Here is a 19185-nt window from a genome sequence, read left to right as displayed (position 1 = left end):
ATCCAATTGTTCTCCTACTGATCTATCTTCATGCATTTTAAATGAATACAAAGACTGCTTTAGGTAAAGACGATTAACTAAAGATTTGGTCATGTACAAACCTTCAAGCTTTGACCAAACCCCAGCAGCAGTTGTTTCCTTAGAGACTTGCCTCAGCACCTTGTCTCCGAGACTGAGGATAATTGCACTGTGTGCCTTCTGCAGTAGTGCTTTCTTATCCCCATCAGCCATCACCTTTTCAAGTTTGGCTTCTCCATCAAGTGCTTCCACCAGGCCCTGCTGAACAAGAAGAGCTCTCATCTTCAATCGCCATAACCCAAAATCATTTTGCCCTGTGAATTTTTCAACCTCATACTTGGCCGAGCCCATTTCTTGAATTGAACTCAAAATCGCTCCACGTTCACCGCACCAATTTGTTGTGCCAAGATCGGATTTTACTTCACAAAAGAATGAGATTCTTGTATGAACAAGAATAAGCAAAATGCAGGAAAAAAAGGGATGAACAAAAAATTGCACAGAACTCAGCAGCCACTTTTATTCAATCTCTGCAGAATTTATCTGGTTACAGAAAACTCTCTTATGATCTAGGCTATGCAAGAAGAAGAAATAGAAGCACTATTTCAAGCCTAACTAACCCAACCAACTTGTCATACCCTAATTTCGTCCGGGGATTATTACTTGATGACATGCAACCTTTGATTGGCCGCTTCAAGATACTTGGCACCCTTTGTTGCACAATATGTAAGTCCCGAGACGCACCAGGAATCAAAAGGAAGCAGTGTTACGCGATCCGTGAAATTCCGTAATGTGGCGGAAACCAAAAGGAGGTGTTGTTGCGCAATCCGTGAGTTTCCGTAACTTCTTCGAAAGCTAAAAAAGAGTAAATACATGATCCGTAAGGATTCGTAACCTTACGGAAAGAAAATAAGTATTGTTACGAAATTCGTAAAGTTTCGTAACGTTACGGAAAAAGAATTGCCAAAAAAGTAAAGGTGGTGCATTTAGTAAAAAGGGGGGTGTAAATAGCAATCAGGCCCACTTGGGCCTTCCAGTTTCTTCCTCCAGAAGACATTTGCTTCTGGAGGAAGCAACCTTGCTCGCCTGGGCGAGCTGGGTGGCAAGCTCCTCCCCTATTTTGCTATAAATAGGGGGAGGAGTGAAGAGGAAAGGGGTTCAGCCTTCTTGGCACTTCGTATTCTCTTAAAATTGCGGAGGAAAATCGTTTCCGTGAAGAAAATCCAAGCCAAGGCACTTCCGTAACGTTTCCGTGGGAAATTACGCGAAGATTTTTAACCGTTCTTCGACATTCATCGTTCGTTCTTCATTTTCTTCGATCTTCAACTGGTAAGTACCCCAAACCGAGCTTTTCAATTTATTCTATGTACCCGTGGTGGTCCCCATTTGTTTCATGTACTTTTATTTTCGTTTTCATTTACTTTCCGTACCCCCTTTTGACGTGCTTCAGTCATTTATTTAAGTCATTTCTCGCCTAATAAAAAAATAAAATAAATTTCCACCGATCATTTGATTTGTAATATCCGTCAATTTCTGTTAAAATGAATTCCGACCGTTCGGTCGTGCCGTAACCACATTGGAAATAAAAAAAGAGGTAAAATAAATAATATAATAATCAAAAAATACCTTTTAGTAAAATGAAGCGGAAAAAATCAATCGGGCGTTTTCTCTTTGGGATTTCTCATTCTTAATTGAATTGACTAATAACTAAAGTGAAACTAAGGCTAAAATCAACCCGCCTAGTCAAGCTCGTCCATAAAAAAGTCACTAAAAAGGGTTTGAAATTTTATCATCTTAGTTTTCCTTATCAAGTAAATGGATCATTTTTAAGGTCCAACGCCTTAAAATGATCACCCTTCAAGTAAAAAGAATCGCTTAATTCACTCTTAAGAAAGAACTACGTAGGTCTGATTTCCTCTTCGATGGAGGGTACGTAGGAGCAAAAGCCCCGCTTTTGTCGACCTCAAAAAATAAAAAAAGAAATAAAGTTAAGGTAACACAATTTCCACAATTCTAAAAAATAGGCTGTTGTCCTTTGAGACAAACGTGAGAGGTGCTAATACCTTCCTCAAACGTAAATACAACTCCCGAACTTAGAATTTTCATTTTGACCAGTTTCCTTCGGTTTTTCTTACGTTTTCCACAAATAAACGTTGGTGGCGACTCCGCGCATCTTTCCTCCTTTGGAAATCGCACCCGTGAGCCTCGCCTCGTACGCCCGCGAAAGGGCATGTTGCGACACAACTTAAAACTAATTAATTATTGCATGTTATAACAGAATAACAGAAAACAGAAAAATACTAAGTTGGTAAAGTCTAAGAGAACTAACTAATGGTTGTTAATGAACCAACATACAACAAAGACAAATAAAAGTTGTCTAGTCTAGACCTCACAAAAAATCAATTCCACTCTTTTACAAAGTCAAACATTTTCTTACTATATTGGTCCGATTACAAATGCAAAGCAAGCAAAAACTACTCCCAAGGGAATAATTCCTTTTTGTCACATTGTTCATTGCATATTCTAGCTTGGGTTTGTAATTGTTCCATTTCACACAATTGCTGAAGATAGTTAAGGTGAGTAATTTGAGGTTCAAACCTTCTCAAGTTTATCATAAGCTTTTAATGCATCTCTCCTTATATTCCTCAAAGCCACCTATTAAAAAAATGAAAACACATACATACATGCAATTTAGCTGAAATATTTATCGCTTATTCTGCAAGCTTAAGATATAAAGCAATATGATTTGCATAGCATGTCATATTGCAGTACTACATCCGAGCAATAAGCATTCTTCTCATACATTAGTAACTTTAATTGGAGAAGAAAAAAGTCCAAAAGTTGATTCATAAAACATATTGTATAAATTGGCTATAGATTGTTATTAGAGAAACTAAGTTATGCTTCAAGAATTTTATACTGATATTATCAAATTACAAATAATTACATACCTTAAATCTTAAAGTTGATTCATAAAAACTCAGGCAGAATTCAGCATCTTATACCTTCCGCCGTGTTCTGCCATTGATTACTTACCATTGCAACACATATGCCTCGTCAAAATTGTGAAGCATAACATTCACGAGAATAAAGTGAAGTGCAGTAACAACAACCATTGATTTTAATATGCAAGCACGCGAATAACAAAATCTGAAGCTATGACTACATTTTATCAGAGCTAAACTAAAACCTAAAACTGAAAATTTCAAAGTATGATCTAAAAAATACAACACATACTCGTATCCAATGGACGCAATGAGCTCGAGTCCCTTGTGCAAGACCTGTTTTTGCAACGGAATAGCTCCGACGAGATGGTAACACTGGTTGAGCAAGCTGTACGCTCTGCACTTCAATTCGAAGCAAAACGGAATAGACTTCAGAAGCAATTGCTACAAAAAAGAGAGAAAGAGAAAACAATAAGTGAGAATTTTGAATTTGAATTTGAGAAAGTAGAAACGAAGAATTGAGAGGAACTAATGGAATGTTAGAGGTGTAACTTGGCGTGGTTGATGTTGTGAGAATGCTGGAGGAGAAGTGTGGCAATGCGAATATGATTCTTGACCTCGATGATAGGGAAAACGACGCATCGCTTTAGCATATGGCTTTGAGGCACTTCACTGCTTTCCCTATTTCCCCTCTCTTCTGGTGGTACTCTGCGAGTCCCCATAGCCCCTCCACCACCACTTCCATCCAAACGCGTAGCTCGTGATCCAACATCACTTTTTCTCCATGGAGTGGAACGTGGGGGAAAGGAACAGACGTGCGGGGGTGACATGGAGAAGAGGAAAAGACGCGAGGAGAAATGAATGCGAGGGAATTAAAAGTTGAAAATAAAAAATATTGAGAAGAGGAATAGACGCGAGGAGAAAGAGAAAAACAACCAGATATTTTCTTGAGGAGGACGGGTTTTTTTTTTAAACGACGTTGAAATCTAATTGCAAAGACAGTCTTAACAACACCCGTCTTTGAAAAGTTCCAATTAATTACAAAAAGATCACCACTATTTAACAAGGATGGTGTTTCGATAATCGTTTTTAAATACATGTCGTAAAAAAACATTTTTTAGTAGTGTTGGATTGTAATGGAGCTAACAAAGCCTATCCCTGGATAGTGGATAACTAATACAGTTAAAACTCTATAAATTAATAATGTCAAGACCGGAGAAATTTATTAATTTAGAGAGTTATTAATTTATCGATAAATTAATAATTATTAATTTAAAGAGTTTTTAAGTAATTATACTGTACATACCAAACAAAAAGGCAAATTAGTCTATGCCTCTTAGAATTACGTTGCAGCGAACCTTGGAACTCAATGTAAATTAGTAACTATTGTGTTCATATGCTTTGGAAATCAATAATGACTTTTGAAGTACAGTAAATGTAAACAAGAGGAACAAATGTGTTCAATGTATTCTTAAGCAAGTTTGGCATATATAAATTACATGAATGTGTTAGAGTATTCAAACCATATCTCACAAGATGACTTCTCATCTAAAAGGTGTTGCAAAATCAACTACAGTATGTCAGATCAAATACGTAAGGAGTTGTGTGAGTACAAGAGAGATAATCCTGCAAGCACACAAAAAGACTTGTAGAGATGGCTTGAGGGAAAATTTGAGTTGAAAGTTAGTCAAGGAACAATATCAAACACACTTAAGCGGTCAGATGACTATCTCTCTGCTGAAATAAAAAAGGAAAGAGTAGAGATCAAAAGATACAAACCAGCAAAATATCCTGACATGGAGAAGGTTGTTTATGAGTGGTTTCTCCAACATCAAGAACGTGTGAATATCACAAGAGAATTAATTTTGCAGAAGGCAAGAGATATAATGAAACTCATGTATCCTCATGATGATTCATATTTTAACTTCTCTATAGGATGGCTTGGGAAATTCAAGCACCGACATGGCATAAAGTCATTTCATCGTTTTGGCTAGAGTGGGTCTGTTGATGTACAAGACATGGAGCAGAAATTGGTATCGATTCGGGAGAAAATTGATCAGTTCCCTATGAAAGATGTTTTCAATATGGATGAAACTGGGTTTTTTTTATGGGCTACAAGCTGATCATTCATTGGCAACAAAACAACTTGAAGGAAGAAAACAAGATAAAGAAAGGCTGACGGTAGTTATTTGTTGCAATGAAGATGGCTCTGAAAAAATACCTCTATGGATTATTGGGAAATATACAAAGCTTCGCTGCTTCAAGAATGTCAACATGAATAGCTTGGATTGTCAATATCGAGCTAACAAAAAAGCATGAATGACTAGTGTGCTTTTTGATGAATATGTTCGTTCATTTGACCAAATGATGCATGGTAGAAGAGTTATACTTGTGGTGGATAATTGTCCAGCACATCCAAGAAATATTGAAGGGCTAAGAAACGTTGAGTTGTTCTTCTTGCCACCCAACATGACATCAAAGATTCAACCTTGCGATGCTGGGATAATAAGAGCTTTCAAGATGCATTACCGTAGAAGGTTTTACCGCAAAATATTGGAAGGTTATGAGGTGGGACAATCTGATCCAGGGAAGATAAATGTCCTTGATGCTATCAATTTGGCAATCCCAGCTTGGACGATAGATGTTCGAAAAGAAACAATAGAGAATTGCTTTCAACACTGTAAAATTCGTTCAACTAGTGACGTTGCAAGAAATTTGGATGAATCCACTTTTGATGAAGAAACTCAAGACTTCGAGACTATGATCAATCAATGGGGCTATCGTAATAAGATGGATATCGACAATCTAATGAACTACCCAGGTGAAAATGAAGCATGTTTGGAGGTTCAGAGTTTAGAAGATATCGTGGGTACTATCATTGAGAACAATGCAGAGGATGACAACGAAGATGATACGATGTCTTTGGAGCCTGTTACGCGAAATGAAGCACTTATGGCGTCGAACACTCTTCACAACTTTATGATACAATACAAAAATACAACACCTGAGCTATTGGATGCAATAAGAAAAGTTAGAGATGAGCTCCAAATAGACTTGAACTTTAAAGGAAAACAGACAACTATTGAATCATATTTCAATAAAGTGTAATATTTTTTTTTTCAGTTTCTATGAATTATTAATTTATGATTTTCTTGGGATAAAAAATTATAAAGGGATCTCACGAAAAATTATTATCTTATTATTTTATCGAGTTTTCAATTTTTTACATTGGCCCAAGTCGGGACCGAACAAATTTATTATTTTAGAGAGTTTATTAATTTATCGAGTATTAATTTAAAGAGTTTCAACTCTACAAGGATTTTCTTCCTACATTTATCATTTTTCTTCTACACCCAGCAGTGAGAGTGAAAAACCAAAAACACCCTTACGTATAGTCTATACGGATTGCCAATCCGTAAGGCCATGGACCTCACACACACCACACTCACTCCCTCCCCCTCCCTAGCCAACGCCTTCATGAGGATCTTAGCAGCCTCGCGTGACTTCGACACGACGATGCTGCCAAGTGGGACGAGAGGGAAGGCAATGGCCATCAAGGACACAAGGGTAGAGAGCACCACGGTGTCTAGCCCCGCCTCGGAGGCGTCTAGGGCATAGAGGGGGAGGTGCTTCACGGCGAGGTTGAAGCGAAGGGCGGTGGTGAGGAGGTGGTGGTGTGGCGGCGCGACAGAGTTGGCGTAGCGATCCATGAGGTGTTGCAGTGTTGCGGCGTGGCGATGGTGAACAAGGTAAGGCCATTACGGATTCACAATCCGTATGTGTTGGAATATTTCCAAAAGGAGTAATTTTGGAATATTTCAAAAAGTGTTAGTGTAGAAGATTTTCTTCCGATGCAGGAAGCAAATCCCACTAATACAACTAGCATGGCCCACGTTCTATATTTGGATCTCCGGAAAGAGCTAATGAGTCCCTAGAATTTGAAAATTTCTTTGGGGCATTATTTTTTGCATAACTCAATTTTGGGTTGTTTCCAACTATACCCCACAATTTCTAGCGGCACCCCTTTATATTAAGAAAGAGGTTAATCTTAAATATAAAATCTAATACATACATATATATATATATATATATATATATATATATATGTGTGAATATTTTAATGACTCCAAATGTCATTACATGAAACACTAAGGTTTTAACAAGAAAAAAATTCATTTTTAGTCCCTTTAAACTCTTGAATAAGTTTAATTAATGAAAATGCGCATAAATTTTTTTTCCATGAATACAAGTATGTCATATAAAACTTTGTCTATAAAAGGTCCTCAATTCGTAAAATATAAAAGGTAAGTAAGCCCCAAGGCAAGACAACATCAAACCTTACCACGAGTGACATGTTCCTTAGAGGCTACATCATAATCTGCTCCCGTATCAAATGATACGATCATCACAACATGATTCATTTTAATCAATAAACAACAACTCAAATTTTAAAACTCAAAACCTCAAATGCACAAACTTCCATTTTTAACAACATCATTTATTTTCCAGCGGCCTTGAAACCAATTCACAACAACCTAAGCATAGAAAAGGATAAAGCTTCCCTTACTTATCAAACCCAAGGTGGTGACTCTTTGAAGAAGAAAGAAAAAAAGAGTGAGCTTCAGGTCCAAGTGAAGAACTTTCCTTCAATCCCATAACAACCACACTGTACCAGCATCAACTCAACTCCAAAGCCAACCAAAAATAGAATCAAAACCCCTTAAAACCAAGCTTTTCCATGAAAATTCATGATTGCTCTAGGGAAAATGAAAATGAACTCAAAGAGGAAGAAAGGAAGATTATCTCACCTAGGACTAGTTAACAACCACTATAGGGAGGATAAATGAACTTTCTTTTTTCGCACAACACCAAGGTACAAGGTTCTCTAATGGTGGTTCTTGGAGAGAAGATAATTATGAGGAGAAGTGTGTTGAGAGAGAGAGAGAGAGTTTCAACACAAAAGAGAGCCTATGATTCTTATAGTTCCTACTTTTCACACCTACACCTTACTATACATACCCCTTCAACCATAAACTAAATACCATCCTCTTAAGTCCAAAACACTAAAATTCACAAATCACACACACACATACAATCAAATCACTAAATTTATTAATTCATTCATTCAAGTATTTAAACTAAATTTAATTTCTCTTATAATTTAATTAAATCACTTGAACAATAAATTATGAAAACAAAATGCTACACTTTTATTCTATGAGATGATATCCCTTCTATTTTCATTCTCTATTAAATACAATTAATTATATTTTTATTTGTTTTATTCTTTCCTATTAAATGTAATCAATTTTTTATATTGATAATAACATATTTAGGTCATCTATGGTAATCAACCATGACTAGAATATTTTAATTAATTGATAATTAATAATATAACTATATACTCTTATTCAAATTTCATTCTTTTCTCTCCAAAATCTTACAAAATTATTTTCTTTTATTTTTTCATTCATCTCAATACATATTTATGGTAATTAAGATAAACATTTTTTCTCCTAAAGAAAATATAATTTTTTTTCCGAATGAAATACTATTCTTTTCTTTACCTAAATGCTGCTTACTAATTATTAAATTTTATAGTGCAGCAAAGGCATCCGAAAGATCCCCTTAAAAACCGATTCATAAGGGGGTGATTTACCCAACTATATAAGCACTTATCATTTTTATGAATTACCCAATATGGGACTATTCTTAACACTAATTTTTCCCAAAATTCATGGAGTGATTTTCTCTCTCTCTAAAAAGCATCAAATACATATTTTTATCTTACAATTTATTTTGCTCAACCATATCCTTTGTACATGAAATACAATTTTTTTATCAAGAAGTTGAGCACAAAATTGTTCATTTCGTAATTTTATGTGTCATAATTAATTAATTATTTATAAATTGATCTATATTAGCACGGTAATTAAAATAGAGAAAGAAATTATAGCTTTCTAATATATTTAGACAAGCTTACAAATTAGTATAGCAATTCTGCCTAAAAAATATTACTATAGCAATAAAAATATTAGGTCGTTTATATATAACTATATGTAACAAATATATTGTGTATAACTTCAAACATTAGTTACTGATTTTTCATATATATTTGGTGCTCAATTAGGAAATTATCAATTTGGTGCTAAATTAAGATACAGTAATATTCTCTCGTCTTTATACACAATCACGAAAATTATTACTATCTAATATTTATATTATATTTTGAATTTTGAAATTCAAACCGATCAAGTTATAGGATTAAAGGCGACCATGTAAAAAATAAATAAATAAAAATGAGAAAGGAATATTCGAAAGAGTCTCAATATGGGTATCAAGGTATTTTAGGAGGTGTTTGATTTGATTATTTTATGTTTTCATTTTCATTGAAAACAGAGAATGGTAATGAAAATGTATTTGGTTGGATTTCTGAAAACATTTTCACTGAAAATGAAAACAGAAAACAACCAAGAAATGAAAACAATAAAATCTCGTTTTCAGTGTTTTCAATCAAAAACATAAATTTCATTTCGGGTAAAATGAAATTGCGGTGACAATGAATGTAATTTTAAGCAAATATAAAAATACAAAAAGACAAGAAGTCAATATTTTTATTTCATGAAAACAGAAAATGAAAATGCAAATCAAATATACCCTTATTTTTTCTTTTCGCTTTTGATATCTTTCATTTCTTTAGATTCATTTTTGTATTCACTCTCTCCTATCATTTCTCTAATGTCATATAGTTTTTTGTTACATGTTCTAAATAGTCACCCCTAGTGTATTGATTTATTTGATTATCTTTGTCTTCTCCATGTCTTTGTTAATGTGAGAGAAATAAAGAATATACTGTCAAATTGGGATGCATATACTAAGGTATTTTTTTCTCTTTCTTTTATGCTTTTTTGCATTTTCTTCGTTTGAGAGACTTCAATTTTTTCACTTTTATATTTTATTGTTTCCTTTAATTTGTTTGCTTATTTTATTTTTGTTTATTATATAGTCTAGAATGGACAGTTAGGATGATGACATAATAAAGGATGAAGGTGAAGGTGGTGTTCTAGGTCATAGCTTGCTATCAACTTTATCTTCATTTGAGTTTATTTATTTATTTATTTATATTGCTTTAAATTTGATCTATCAAGATTTATGTTCTGCTGGATCAAATGTACATATCCAAAAGAATTAAAGAGAGAAATGAGCATATGGATGAAGAGGATAGTCTAAACTAGGTTTTAAAGCAAATGTGATCATTTTGATTCGATGTTGATTGGGTGTAATTTATCTAGTGCTAATATTTTTTTTGCTGAAGATTTATTCAGTACTAATGTAATTTTCCAATTATGTTTTTTAAAGACTAAAATAATTACATGTAATTTTTTATATATAAATAACAATTAATATAACTGAAATGTTTATTTAAATTATTTCTATAGTAATTAAATCTGTTGATCTATAAACATTTAATTATATTTAATATCCGTTGAAGAAACTTAAACATGTGAATAAAAAGAAATTTCCATTATTTGAATTATGAATTAATAAAAAATAATGTTGATTTGTTTGATTTAATGGGTGTAAAAAAAATTAATGTGAAAAATCTATGACACGTTTGATAAGATGGGACGAAATAAATGTACAAAGACACTTGGATAACAAAGTAAGAAAAAATAAAATATATGCATGGACAACTCAGATGTATATATGCATGATCAGATTCGAAGTGCAATTACGGAAAAAGTTCCGTGTGTAACTATTATTAAACGTAAAATTATTACTATCTTTTAAATAAATTGATTTTGAACAATTACAGTAACACATACAAAATCTTTTACGCTAATATATTATTTTGTATTCTTAGAATCTTTTATTTGGATAATCAATTAAAATATACTGTTAAAAATGGGAGAATGTACTTTGCAGGAAACAAATGCCCATATTAAGGATAAAGTGATAATTTAACATGTAGCTAGTTAAGGTAATTAAGTGCAAGTAATAAATTTAATTCAAAAAAATAGTGTCTAATTAGTAATTAAATGGCCATTATTTTTTTTTCTAATTCCAATATATAAGTTAAACAAGTAGAATAGTTTTCTGGAATATAGTTACAATAATCAATTATCTATGCAATATAGATCAAAATAATAAAAAAAATATTTTTATTTAATTAATTGTGATATATTTAAAAAGTTGAAACTATGCAATTAACTACAAGAGTAAAATATAAAAACATGCATGCAAATCATAATAAATATATTTTATTAACAAGACACAAAATTCTATTGTAATTAAACAGTTTTATTCAATTTTTTTATACCAATCAAGCTTGTAAGCAAAAAAAATAAAAATAAATTAAATCATTTTTTTTTTTTGAAAAAAAGAAGTCAAAATAAAACATACAAGACATCACCTAATGGAAGGAAATTCTACTTAAAATAACACTCCAATAATATTAATTTATTGAAACATGTGTGTATATAAACATATATTTAAATATTTATTCACATATCTATTAACCTACATTTATTAAAATTTAAACTAAATACTTAATAATATTAAAAAATTAAAATAATGTAAAAAATTACTCCTATAAATTATAAAATATTAATTTAATATATGTGCAAAGCGCGTCACACTAAGTTAGTTATATTTTAGATTAGACTTCTCGGAATATAAAAGGGTTATATCTTTACATTTGAGATAGACTCATCCGAAATATAATTTTACCTTTTAGATAAGTCTTTTCAAAACGTAAAGCAGGTGTCGTAGAAACTTTGTGGGATGCAAGAAGAAAGAACTAGCGTGAGTTTTAACCACACAAACCATTATAACTGTTCCTCTAAAACTATCCTTGAGTAGGAATAGGGGTAGAAAAAAAAGTAAGCTAGACTTTGGCAAACTTAAACTTGACTTGGTTTATAAGTACAAAGTTTGAATATAATTTGTTTACTTGTTACAAATTAATTTTTAAAGTTTGACTTGACTTAGTCTAACCCAAATGTTTATTTACATGACTTAATTTATATAAGGTTTATAAATAGGTAAACATGCCTAATTGCTTATATACGAAAGCTTCTAAGCCTAAATAGACCCTTAAAAATATTATAATTAAAACATTAATTTTAGGTGTATAATTTATAAGAATATCTAAATGAGATATTTCTTTTTCGAATACATATTTGGTTTAATGTTTTTGTCCTTAAATTAATCAGAAAACTACCACCTATTATCCTTGTCTTGCTGCTCATGTAATCAACAATCACTATCTTAGGTTGTCAAACAAAATTGTCCACAACCAATTACTAAGCCACTCCTTTACAATTGATGTAATCTCAAATGTGGCCGTCCATATTTTATTTTGAAGGCCCTATACATTCCTCAACCACCTATTTTCTGAAATACTAACCTGACCCAATTTGTTCCAATCAACGATTTTGTTGGCATTGCTCACTAGGTTCTGCACTGTCACTCTCTATTTTTCAATCCATTCTTCAATCTGTTCGCATAAAAGTTTATTTAACATTATCATCTCCTTTTATTTATCTCTTTGATCCTCTTTTGCCTTCTTCAATCCCTCTCTTTCTCTTTCCATGTTTTTTGCCAGCTTCATTGTCTCCTCAATGGTTTCTAATCTTTCAAACAAAACCGTTGTTACGTTAAGTGTAATTGTCTTATAATAATTGTTCAATGTCATGTCAGAATTCATATCTGATTGAGAATATCACTGAACATAGTAGAGTAGATTACGGTTCTCTGAAGATACTGAGTTTTTAAAGAGAGCAAGGTATGTGCATTGTGTTGTGTTTATTTTTCTCTGTGATTCTTCATTTTTCCTTCTTAGACAAATAAAAATTGGAAGATCTAATTGTTAACCATTTATATTTACATTTTATGTTGACAAAATTTGTCCATGTTGATTAGATATTATGCTTTATGTTTTGTGAACTTTATCCTACTTTAATTCTTTTGTCTTAAAGAGAAACTAAGATCATGTTTGACTTGCCTAGAGATAAAAAGGTGCAAGGTGCAATGGATGCAAATGTTATGGAAAACCTTCAAATTCTGAAATGTGTAGGGAGACATAATTGGAACTACCATGGAAATTATGGACACTGTTACTAATTACTAATAGCGGGAAGACCATGACGCAAGGTACAGAAAAGTTAAACTGATAACTAACTGAGCAGTCTCACTGTTGAAAATAATTCAAGTCTCACATCAGCTAACAATACAATCATATTAGACTTTATAAGTGAGGGGCAATCCTCACCCCTAGAGCTAGCTTTTGGGATTGAGTTAAGCCTAAAACTCACTTTATAAGATTCCAAGTCCCACATCGGCTAAAAGTAATCCCACATTAAAATATATAAGTGAGGGATAACTTTCACCCTCAAGCTAACTTTTGGAGTTGAGTTAGGCCTCTCACATTATCCACTCTAGGGGGGTGTATTGGATTGGGATTTTGAGAGAATATTTTGACAAAAACAATCTTGAAGATTTTAAAAGATTATGTGGGATTGTATTGATTTTGTGGGATTTTAAAAGATTTTTTTTAAAAGACTTTTTATAATCAGGATTCTTAACCCAAGATTTTAATGGATTTCTAACACAGATTTTTAAGATTTCAAAGTACTTTATGGATTTTTAAGATTTTGAAAGATTAATACATTTTAAACAAAAAAATAACGGAAGTTACAAAAGTGAATGAAAAAGATGATAAATAAATTATAATGTTTGAATAAAGAAAATAAAAACGATAGAAATTTTAAACCTTTTAATAACAAAGTCATTATTGCCTAAAAAAATAATAACAAAGTGATTCTCACTTCATGTTCGCCTAATTATTAGCATTTCTCCACATATCTGAACCTATATTAGTCCTCCATATATTAGCATCTTCTCGTTCCTGCTCTTGTGTTTGAACAATGGGTTCATGATCATTGTCTTCGTAATTTGGTAACACTGAAGATGAAGATGAAGACTCGTCAGTAGGTTCCACTGGAAATTCATCAGAACGACATTCTTTGCGAAGAAAATTATGAAGTGCTGCACATGCCAACACAAGCTCTGCTTGTGTTTTAAATAGAAATGGAGGTGCTGACTTAAAAATTGTGAACCGCGATTTAAAAATACCAAATATCCTCTCAATCACATTCCTTAAGGATGCATGCCGAAGATTAAATAATTCCTTTTCATTTTCAGGGTCATTACCGTGACCTGCAAAATCTTGTAGATGATATCGTACACCTCGATATGGGGCTAAAAATTTGCGTCGATTAGGAAATCCACAATCCACCAGATAATACTTACCTTGGGGCACTTTAAGTCCATTCTTCCTTGCCAAAGCATCACTTAACACCTTGGAATCATGTGCTGAACCCTCCCACCCGCTAAGAACGTACATGAATTCCAAATCAAGTTACAAGCAGCTAATACATTTTGTGATATATTTCCATGACGATCACGATAACTGCTTACATCTCATCCTTTTACTGATGCGGGAATATGTGTACCATCAATAGCTCCAATGCAATCCTAAAGTGTGTGTATCAATAATCATAAATATTATTATAATAATCACAATTATAATTATAATTTTGTTATAATTAGATAATGATCACATACCTTAAAATAAGGATAAAACCTTGTGCTTTCCCTTATTTTTGCAGGCACAGTTGAGCCTGATCTAACCATTAAATCAGGTGCTAATGAGTTCAGAGCTTTCAAAATCTTGTGAAAATTTTCACTTGTAGCAAATTGTGATCGGCCAAATGTATTGCGGATTACACAATATCGAGTGTTCTGGCCGACAATCTGTAGGAATGATGCAAGCATTTCTTCAACACAAATAAATCTTGTATCCTCCAAAGGTGTTTTTTCTCTTATAATCGTGCACAACTTTCGAAATACATCAGGATACATCCTATATACTTGTCGAAAGATTGCAGGATCATCGTTTAATGCTTTGTGTATATAGTCATATCCCCGACTAGTAATTTGTCATCGAGTTAATGGACGTTCAATATGTTCACCACGCATCATATTCAAAAACTGATTTAATATATCTATTAAAGCATAAATTGTCATCACATATGTGTATGTGGCTTCATAAAATTCTTCATTTGTTTCCTCGTCATCTATATCTTCATCATTTGTATCTTCATTATATATATCTCCATCCATTTCTTCGTTCTTTATGTCATGGTCATGGTTATAAGTCAATATCAAAGTTAATATCAAAGTTAATACAAATTCATATATAAAATAAATATAACTAAAGTTTAACCACAACAATTTCACAAAATATATAACCTAAATACTTCAACCATAATAGTTCGACCAAAAAACAAACCAAATATTTCAACCAAAATACAACCATAATAGTTCAACCAAAAAACAAACCAAATACTTAAACCAAAATAGAGACCCAAAAGATATAGTTCAACAAACTCACGATGTTTAAAATAATATGTTAATAATAGATGATCAAAATATTAATTATTCCCTAACTTAAAGTTTATCCAAGATGAGCGTTCTTCCTGTGACATCTTCAAGAAAAAATCCTTTTTTGCTTTAGTATTTAACAATTCAGCTGTCTTGAAACGCGTTATGTCATCCAAATTTGGAATTTCTTTTATAACATCCCAAATAATACCCTCGAGCTCTCTATCTCTATCTCTATCTTTTTCTCTTTTCTCCATCATGTTGGATATTTTTTCAAAATTCACAGCAATAGTCCCAATGCCAACAGAAAGATTTTCCAGAACGTTGCCTTGATTGTTAATCCCAACAGCGCTTGAACTCCCTCCATACTCGGATCTCCTTCGCTTGTGATAGTTTTGTTTTTCTATGGGAACCTCTGAATCTAAAGGGGGGTGGGATGGTGGACTTGGTTGGTTTGGTGATGGAGGCTGATATGCTGGTTCTTAGTTATTTGGTGTTATGAATGTATCACTATTAGGATCATATGAAAATTCTTCTATCCCAACAGTTCTATTTTCTGGCTCAAAAGTTTTTGCATCAGTATCATCTGGATCGACTGATATAGAATTATTCCCGCTAGAAACTCCACCCCCAACAACGATCTTCAAATACTCATAATCAACCATACTTTTTCCTCGAAGTTTGCTGTGACTTGGGTGGGACTAAAAAAAAATCATTGTTAATATACTACAAATATTATAATTTACTAAATTTATAACTATTAATATATTTAAAAGATTATGAACTTAGCTCACCTTTAAGTAATCTTTCCATACATCCTCATGAGCAGTGAAAGTTTTTCCAATTGGGTCCCATCCAAAGCCAGAGTTGTTGCGCATAAGGGTTGACATCATGTTATACTGGTTTCGAAACCACTTCATCCGACTCAAATAATGACTATAAGTTTTAGGGAATTTAGTTTTTGCATTGAGTTGAGGAAGTATTATTCGTTCTACATTTTGTTTGCTAAGTGACCCATTGGCATCACGCAATCCCCTATTCATAGCATCCACCAAGAGGTGCAACAACTCATTGGTATCCTCCATAGTCCAAGATACATAATTATCTTTGTCTCTACTCTTTCCTTTGTTATTTTCTTGTGAATCCCCCATTTGATCGCTAATATATATATAAGAAACTAGTTATTTGACAAAAATAGTTATTGTTTCCTAATTGTCAAAAGTATAGTGACTATATCCCGAATAATATACAATTCAATAGAAAAACCAATAAAAAACTACCTAATAATAAAATAAGAGTCATGCTAACATGCGCACTTAGGGCACATGTTAAGGATACTTCCAATAGTAACTATGTCTTAAAAACAACAATTTTTGACTTTTAAAAAAGTAAATTGCACAACTTTCAATACAAAATTTCTATACATAATACACTAACAAGTGTCTTAAGGGCACATGTTAGCATTTTCCATAAAAATAATACTCATATATCATAAAATCATTTAAAAAAAACTATTAACAAAATAACAATAATAATAACACAATAACAATTAAAAAATTATTAACACAATAATAATAATAATAACACGCTGTCAAAAAAATAATAATAACACATTAATAATTAACATTTTAATAATAACACAAGAAAATAATAATAATAATAATGGACGTTGTAAAAAAACAAGTTGAAGAAACAGAAAAAAAAAAGAGTTTTTTATTTTGATTTGCATATACAGTACTAAAAAAAAAGCAATATGAAATCTTGATGCATATCAATTGCCATTCTTTTGATGCATATTCATTGCCTGGACGTTGAAAACAATATGAATACGAAATCTTGAAGCATATACAGCACCCTTTTCTTTTGATTTGCGTAATATACATATAGTATGAACAATATTGACTATCGATTGCCATTAAAAAAATAGGTAAAATTGATTGAAAAGTTGTAAGAGAATGAACCTGGTAGTGGTTTGTGTCTTGTTCAGCAGGAGAAGAAAAAGTCTTTGGAAGATTATGAAAAGTCTCAAGGGTTTGGGTGAGATTGTTGGAGGAGTATTTTATGTGTATTTCTAACTAAAAAGTCTCTCAAAATCTATTCCACAAAAGAATCCATCAAAATCTATTTACTTTTGAATACCAAAAGACATTTTAAAAGTGGTAAGAAATCTCAATTGAATACCAACAGATTTTGTTGCCCTGAAAAAAAAATCTTTATTGTCTTAATTGAATACCACAAGATTTGTTTATATTTTATAAAAGTCTTGATTGAATACCACAAGAATTTTTAATCATAAAAAAGTCTTTTAAAATCCTTTGAAATCTTAATCCAATACACCCCCCTAAGACTCACTTTCAAAGTTCAAACATTTTTCTTTTTCTCCAACGTCCGTAAGTTTTCACATTCTATTCAACCTCCTTCCTCTCTCCCTCTTCTCATGAGTTTTCAATCCAGCTCTCAAATCAAATCACAAATTCTATTAAACCACAATCATTCTTCTTTTGTCAAACCACAAACCCTTCGTCCCCAAAAAGCTCGCAATGGAAAATGGGTCCTCTCTAATTACAAGAGCACTTCCTACGCCTTCCTCAAAGTGGATCCTCTCTGATAATGAAAAGAAAAATGACGAGGGTGAGGGCAAGTGGGTTCTCAAGGTTGATGTGGATGGGGAAGAAGAGAAGAGGGTGTGGAAATAAGGGATGTGTGTTAGGCAGTTCAAAATAACGTTTGGGAGGGACGAGATTAGGTTGTTGGGGGCTGCTGATTCTTTTGATAGTGATTTATTTCTCTCACCACGACATGGTCTGCATTTCATCCAATTATTCTACACTCTACATTGATGCCATTTTCCTTATTCAAATTTTGGCTTCTAGGTTTTCAAAGCATTGTTCTAAAGACTATGTTCCCACTACAGTTTGGAGCTCTATAACTATGCACTAACATTCTTTTACAATGCAGATTTTTTTTTTGGACAAAATATTGAATTTTTCTCTCTCTTTTTGACGGGTAAATGTTGGTTGAAAAGGTGGGGAAGCCAATCTTTCGCATATCTTAATTGGATAAATGTTGTTTCTTCAATGTTTCTCTTCCTTTGTGTGAAATGTTTGTTGCCAAAGAAGCCTCTAGTTATATCCAAGGTTACTTTCATATCTTATATGATCTGCTTCAATGCTTCTCTTTTTGTGGTCATCTTTGTGTTTGTGTGATATGTTCTCTTAAAACTAATTTTTCTTCATCAACAATAATATTTTTTTGCAGGATCATGAACGTTTTCGATTCAATTGATCACCCGTGGGAGGAAGTACTTTTAGACCTCAAAAGCTTACGATTATCTATAACAATATATAAAATTAATCAACTTAGTATGTTTTATGTGATGAATAAGAGAACTAAATTAGGCCTAAGAATCCAAAAACTTGTGATAATGCTCAATGGGTTTATTACTTTATATGTTTGAGATATTTCGCTTACGTTTAAGTGATTGACTAGCTTGGTGTAACTTTTTAGCTCCTGATTGTTTAAAAGGTTCTATTTTAAACATTAATTTTGAATATTTGTGCATTCATTTAGCAATTTGGGTTTTCCTTATAGTGCTTGATGATTGAGCAATAACTATTTTTTTTACTCTACTATAAATGTTATTTACTATGACGCGCCAATAACGTCATTTGGTAGAACTTGTCTTTGAAGATAATGGGATGACAATATCGTAGTTAAGTTGTAAGTTTAAGGACGGTTATTAAAAAAATCATTGTAGTTGAACTCTCTACAAAGACTG

The 19185-nt window shown here is 32.5% G+C and overlaps 2 protein-coding genes and 1 pseudogene across 2 annotated transcripts; 1 reads left to right on the top strand and 2 right to left on the bottom strand.

Annotated features, from left to right (window-relative positions):
• Positions 1 to 4496: 4496 nt before the first annotated feature.
• On the top strand, positions 4497 to 6068 carry LOC100778766 (CENP-B homolog protein 2-like; annotated as a pseudogene).
• A 7596-nt stretch (positions 6069 to 13664) lies between these two features.
• On the bottom strand, positions 13665 to 14367 carry LOC100805504 (uncharacterized). The gene has a single exon (XM_003516285.4). The coding sequence runs from the start codon at positions 14365 to 14367 to the stop codon at positions 13801 to 13803; it is 567 nt and encodes a 188-aa protein (XP_003516333.1). The 3' UTR covers positions 13665 to 13800.
• A 1522-nt stretch (positions 14368 to 15889) lies between these two features.
• LOC102666379 (uncharacterized protein At2g29880) lies at positions 15890 to 16889 on the bottom strand. The gene is made up of 2 exons (XM_006574086.4): positions 16202 to 16889; positions 15890 to 16108 (listed from the first exon to the last, which is right to left on the bottom strand). The coding sequence occupies exons 1-2, from the start codon at positions 16556 to 16558 to the stop codon at positions 15890 to 15892; spliced, it is 576 nt and encodes a 191-aa protein (XP_006574149.1). The 5' UTR covers positions 16559 to 16889.
• Positions 16890 to 19185: the final 2296 nt, after the last annotated feature.

Source organism: Glycine max, chromosome 1, assembly GCF_000004515.6.
Source record: "Glycine max cultivar Williams 82 chromosome 1, Glycine_max_v4.0, whole genome shotgun sequence".
Lineage (NCBI taxonomy): Eukaryota > Viridiplantae > Streptophyta > Magnoliopsida > Fabales > Fabaceae > Glycine > Glycine max.
The sequence above is the reverse complement of the archived record's forward strand: the minus strand, read 5'-3'. Positions and strand labels throughout refer to the sequence as shown.